Source organism: Gobio gobio (genome assembly GCF_949357685.1).
Source record: "Gobio gobio genome assembly, chromosome: 10".
Taxonomy (NCBI): Eukaryota; Metazoa; Chordata; class Actinopteri; order Cypriniformes; family Gobionidae; genus Gobio; species Gobio gobio.
Window position 1 is genome coordinate 12,487,690 of NC_137116.1, and position 6,370 is coordinate 12,494,059.

At 40.3% G+C, this 6,370-nt stretch overlaps 1 protein-coding gene across 1 annotated transcript; it reads right to left on the bottom strand.

Moving 5' to 3' along the window:
* Positions 1-591: 591 nt before the first annotated feature.
* Positions 592-5,602, bottom strand: LOC307132879 (uncharacterized protein). Its single transcript, XM_079827469.1, has 9 exons — positions 4,813-5,602; positions 4,546-4,614; positions 3,914-4,174; positions 3,592-3,723; positions 3,389-3,439; positions 1,662-1,784; positions 1,500-1,580; positions 1,237-1,325; positions 592-1,117 (listed from the first exon to the last, which is right to left on the bottom strand). The coding sequence occupies exons 1-9, from the start codon at positions 4,871-4,873 to the stop codon at positions 1,022-1,024; spliced, it is 963 nt and encodes a 320-aa protein (XP_079683595.1). The 5' UTR covers positions 4,874-5,602; the 3' UTR covers positions 592-1,021.
* Positions 5,603-6,370: the final 768 nt, after the last annotated feature.

Here is a 6,370-nt window from a genome sequence, read left to right on the forward strand (position 1 = left end):
ATGCAAATCACGAATTTGTGTTTCCGTTGTGTCAAAACCATGTTTCAAAATAGGTCACAACATATGTGTGCACAAATTGAAGTAATATACAAACTTTTGAATATTATTCCATAGTAATGTTTGGTCGAACTCTTCTTTTTCTGTTACTTAATGTGAGTACTGCGTGTGCCTTCACCAGGTTTTTGCATACTTATTATATTACTTTGATGTCAAAATGCGTACAGGTTGGCAGGTCTGTAATTCTGTAACACTATATCAAAATCTGAAGTGAATGTTACCTGTGGTTAAGCCGCTCATTGTGGCCAGCAGACAGCCGATGAGAATCATAGCGGGAGCCATCAGGATCAGTGTGTGTCAGACGTCTGCCATTGATCTGTGTTCCGGATTGTGCTTCCTCGTGTGTCTATCCAGCCTCCCACCAAAACACACTGGAGTCCAATTGTTTTCATCAGGTATTGTAAGGAGATCCTGAAATACTGGATTTCTTTATGATTGTCATTGCAAAAGGATTTCCAGGCAGTGACAGTGTTTCATGGACTTTCTTTCATGTTCTTTTCATTGCATTGATAGTGAGACACCCACATAATAAATACCATTCAAATTTAGTTTTCTTTTTAATAGTGAAGATATACAAGTAAAGTGGTAACAAAATATTAGTATTGACGTTAAATCATAATTTTTGTACCTAATTTGTTTCATCAGGTGTTTATTTTCAGTGATCATGATCATCACACAGGAATCATACAATAAGAATGTGTTAAAACAGCAGCAGTTTCCCCTCCGTGCCAATGAAGGAGAAAGGATAATACATCTGATGTTTTACACATTCTTTTCACAGTTTCATTCATGCATGTACAATGCTTTTATGCTTAAGATTAAAGTACACAAACAATTAAAAGGTTGTGTTAACAAATGCAATGTTTAAGTTGAATCATCACCATAAATAATCTCATATTAAAATAGTAAAAGTCCAGTAGCGATGAGGATTTATTAATGTCTGTTCTCTCGGCTGATTCCTGACTCAGTCACATGGTGATACCGGCTCAATTCTCGTGACCTCAAAAGAGTAGATGTCAGTATTATACGCTCTTAAGGAATTCTCCAGCATAGCGCCAACCTGAGAAGAAAAATGACAGGACGTGAGAAAACAGCAGATGAAGAAGAAGAGCACAATAAAGCTGCGTCCCAATTCACATCCACTGGACGCAGTCAAACAGTCAGAACCGCTCCGCTCACCTCACGCAGTGCAGCCTGACGCTCTTCTTCAGTGGACCATTCCCCGGCCAAAACCTCCACCTCCAGATTAGTGAGTAATGTGAGAACATCTGCAAAAGACCAAAGCACTTATTAGTGGATTCAGGTTTCACTGTCCTTCAGTTGCAACAGTGATGGTAACTCCGTTTGAGAATTAACAGGTTTAGATGCAGCAAATGTTTAGTCACCATTATTGTGATCAATGTTTTCTGACCTACATGTTCATACACACACACATTAATTACCTTTGTGTGGAGCTGTAGTGGTGGTGAATGGTGTGGTTGTAGTGATGTTGAATTGAGGGGGTGCGGTTGTGGTATTGAAAACTATAGAGAGAATGACAAACATCATGAATGTTGTATCTGAGAGGATTCAGAATTCATCTGGCAATAAATGCGGGTTCTTACTGCATGTGCTGTTGATGTCGGGACAGCAGTCATTGAGCAGTTTACAGGCCTCGTCACAAAAACAGCCTCTGAAACAGTTGTAGTCTGTGCCACTGCAGCACAGAGTCGGCTCTGAACACGATCCTATAGAAGTGCAGTTAGTAACGTTTATATATTTTCATTCATGTCATGTATATTTATGTTTGACTCCCATAAACTGGTAGTTGAATATGGTGGAAAAACAACATCAAAATATGACTGAAAATGCAGATTCTGATTAAAGTCTCATAAATGACAATAATTTATAGTAGTCACATACACCGATTAGGCATAACATTATGACTGGTGAAGGGAATAACACTGATGATCTCTTCATCACCTGTTAGTGGGCGGGATATATTAGGCAGCAAGTGAACATTTTGTCCTCAGAGTTGATGTGTTAGAAGCAGGAAAAATGGACAAGTGTAAGGATTTGAGCGAGTTTGACAAGGGCCAAATTGTGATGGGTCAGCATCTCCAAAACTGCAGCTCTTGTGGGGTGTTCACGGTCTGCAGTGGTCAGTCTCTATCAAAAGTGCTCCAAGGAAGGAACAGTGGAGAACCGGCCACAGGGTCATGAAGGAACAGTGGAGAACCGGCCACAGGGTCATGAAGGACCAGTGGAGAACCGGCCACAGGGTCATGAAGGAACAGTGGAGAACCGGCCACAGGGTCATGAAGGACCAGTGGAGAACCGGCCACAGGGTCATGAAGGAACAGTGGAGAACCGGCCACAGGGTCATGAAGGACCAGTGGAGAACCGGCCACAGGGTCATGAAGGACCAGTGGAGAACCGGCCACAGGGTCATGAAGGAACAGTGGAAAACCGGCCACAGGGTCATGAAGGAACAGTGGAAAACCGGCCACAGGGTCATGGAGGAACAGTGGAGAACCGGCCACAGGGTCATGAAGGACCAGAGCACAACAACGAGTTTGCGGCGTTGACTTGGCCTCCAAATTCCCCAGATCTCAATCCAATCGAGCATCTGTGGGATGTGCTGAACAAACAAGTCCCATCCATGGAGGCCCCAGCTCGCAACTTACAAGACTTAAAGGATCTGCTGCTAACATCTTGGTGCCAGATACCACAGCACACCTTCAGGGGTCTAGTGGAGTCCATGCCTCGACGGGTCAGGGCTGTTTTGGCAGCAAAAGGGGGACCAACACAATTTTAGGTAGGTGGTCATAATGTTATGCCTGATCGGTGTATACTGTATTATCCAACTTATTTACTTTTATAAAATAATTAAAATTATCAGTTACCAATGTCACATGCTGAACACAAAAGATGATATTTTGAAGAATGTTTGTAACCAAGCAGATAGAGCAACCATTGACTACCATTAAAAATACTATGGTAGTCAATGGTTGCTCAATCTGCTTGGTTACAAACATTCTAATAGGGTGAGTAAATGATGACAGAATTTTCATTTTTGGGTGAACTATCCTATTAAATCTCCTAGGTTGTTAAACGTAGTTGTGTTATTCAGTTTCTCCAACGATCTACTGAGCTTTCGGTTTTGGATTTATTTAAAGAATTCGATTTTAAAAATTGTTTTCTAGGCTTTACTACAGCTACAATCCACCATGACAGCCAAGAGGTCATTGCAACATTTGACATCTAATTGAGAGTTAAAGATCTAGAGAATTCAGAATCATTACACAAAGATAAAGAATAATTATAGGAAATGAAGAAGTGTAAAATATACCTGTCAGTGGCAAAGTGTTGTTTGGTTTGGTGCTGTTGGAGCTGTTGTTGACTACAAAAGGGGAGAGAGATGAAGATATCAAAGTACATTAATCATGTCGTTTCACAGTAGAACACAATCTGATGACTGCGACTAGTGCAAGTGGCTGTTGATTCATTTCAGCGCAGATGAATCAGTTTTTCCGTATGAATGTTTCTGAATACCTGTGAGGCAGGTGGGTTTGAAATCAGGGCAGCAGTCTTGTAATCTCAGACAAGCAACGTCACAAAAACAGTTCAAGCGGCGACAATTGCTATTCACTCCAGAGCAGCACAGACCTGGATTCCCACAACTTCCTGTCAGAAAACAAACATCACTATAGTGAAACTACTGCATGTTTAATCACATTCCTAAAGGACAGAAATGCGATGTACAATATAATACCAAAACAAAATTTCAGGTTTCACTGTTTTTCGGTTGCAACAGTGATGGTAAAACTTGACCTACACGCTCATACACGCACAAACACACACACAGATTAATTACCTGTGGATTGGTTGGATGGAGGGATTGTGTTGGAGTTGAATGGAGGGATTGTGGTGGAGTTGACTTGAGATCTTGTAGTGGAGTTGAAGGGAGGTCTTGTAGTGGAGTTGACTTGAGATCTTGCAGTGGAGTTCAATGAAGGGTTTGTGGTGGAGTTGACTTGAGATCTTGCAGTGGAGTTCAATGAAGGGTTTGTGGTGGAGTTGACTTGAGATCTTGCAGTGGAGTTCAATGAAGGGTTTGCGGCTGTGACATTGAACGCTATAGAGAAAGTGACATGTCATGAACGTTGTTGTATCTGAGAAGATTGAGAAATCCTCTTGCAATAAATACAGCATTGATTACAGTGGCACTGACTGCAGTGCATGACACAATCAAGTAAGGAACAGAATACTAAATAAAATCTCAATCTCTAAACACATCTTTAAACTGGATTGTTAGAGCAAAACTGAAAATCTCTCACTAATGAACAGATCAGTATGGAGACACAGAGCTCCAAGGAAAGAAGACGAGGAAATATTTCTGTGGATGTATGAATTTTACACTAATAGAGTTAAATTGCACACATTAGAATAGTTTGAGAAGTTTAAAATTATCATTGTAATATAACATTTAAATATTCATGTTTTTACCTGCTGGTGGAGGGACTGTAGTTGTGTTCAGTGTTGGGATAATAATCATGCCCCCAACAGCGATACTTGCTGTGGAATACAAGAAATGTTTAATATCAACAATCAGATAATCTGGAGCATTTAGATCTTTCTTAACGGTGCGGTGTAATTACTCCATCCTTTTCTGAATTCCTGATCGTACATCTCAAAATCTCTTCAAATGAATGTAATCAGAGGTGGATCGAATTCCATAATGAAAAATACACCAAAATCTGCAGTGAATGTTACCTGTGGTTAAGCCGCTCATTGTGGCCAGCAGACAGCCGATGAGAATCACAGCGGGAGCCATCAGGATCAGTGTGTGTCAGACGTCTGCTAGGGATCGGTGTGTTCCAGATTGTGCTTCCTCGTGTGTCTATCAGAGATGGATATATCCAAGTCAGACTTCTTTTTATCAGGGAGTGTAAGGAGATCCTGAAATACTGGATTGCTTTATGATGCATTTAAATACCTGAGGAAAGGCGTCACTAACAATATTTCCAGGCACTGACAGTGTTCAGGACTTTATTTCCTGTTCTTTTCATTGCATTGATAGTGTCACAGTCAAACAATACATTCCAAATTTAGATTTATTTTTAATAGTGAAGATATACATGTAAAGTGGTAACACTTTGGTGCTTTGTACCACTTGTATTGACGTTATTTAAAATTTATTGCCTATTTTAACACTAACTAAACATCTGCTGGGTCAGAGAAACATTTGCTTTTGTGGTCAGCAGATGCATCAATCCAAACAGAATCATTTCTCAGGAAAACTCACAGAAGCTGTTGCTCAGATTCAGCTCTGGATGATCACAAAATTCAAGTTTTACTTGTTTGATTTTCATTTTTAAATGTTTTGGTTCACAAGGGTATTTATTTTAAGTGATCATGATCATCATTCAGGAATCTCAAACAGCAGCAGTTTCCCCTCCGTGCCAATGAAGGAGGAAAAATAAATTACATGGAGTTGACTGGAGGTCTTGCAGTGGAATTGAATAGAAGGTTTAGAGTGGAGTTGAATGGAGGTCTTGCGGTGGAGTTGAATGAAGGGTTTGCAGTGGAGTTGAATGGAGGGTTTGCAGTGGAATTGGCTGTAGGTATTGCATTGGAATTGAATAGAAGGTTTACAGTGGAGTTGAATGGAGTGTTTGCAGTAGAGTTGAAAGAAGGGATTGCAGAGGAGTTTAATAGAAGGTTTACAGTGGAGTTGAATGGAGTGTTTGCAGTAGAGTTGACTGGAGGTCTTGCAGTGGAGTTAAATGAAGGGTTTGCAGTGGAGTTGACTGGAGGTCTTGCAGTGGAGTTAAATGAAGGGTTTGCAGTGGAGTTGAATGGAGGGTTTGCAGAGGAATTGAATTTAAGATTTATTCAATTCAATTCAATTCAAATTTATTTGTATAGCGCTTTTCACAATACACATTGTTTCAAAGCAGCTTCACAGAAAGTGCATTTCATAAATGTACATTGAAAAATGTTAGAAAGAGAATGTTAAAGAAAAATGTTAGGATAAGTTAATCAATCATGTATTATTTTAGGCCATAACAACGCTGGCGTTGAGTCGTCTCTTCACAGGCGTCGAGTCGTCTCATCACAGGGGCATCTGAAGTCTCCATGAGAGGCTGGATACAAACTGGAGCTGATGAACTAGTTACCTCGGGACTAGTGTCCCGAGATAACAACAGAAAAGCAGATGGGAAATAATTAGCATAGCTGCTGTTCAGAATATTAATGCTGTTGGTGCGATTTAACTGTAGTATAAAACTTATTTATAATGTGAATGCTTGGCTAAAGAGATGCGTCTTTA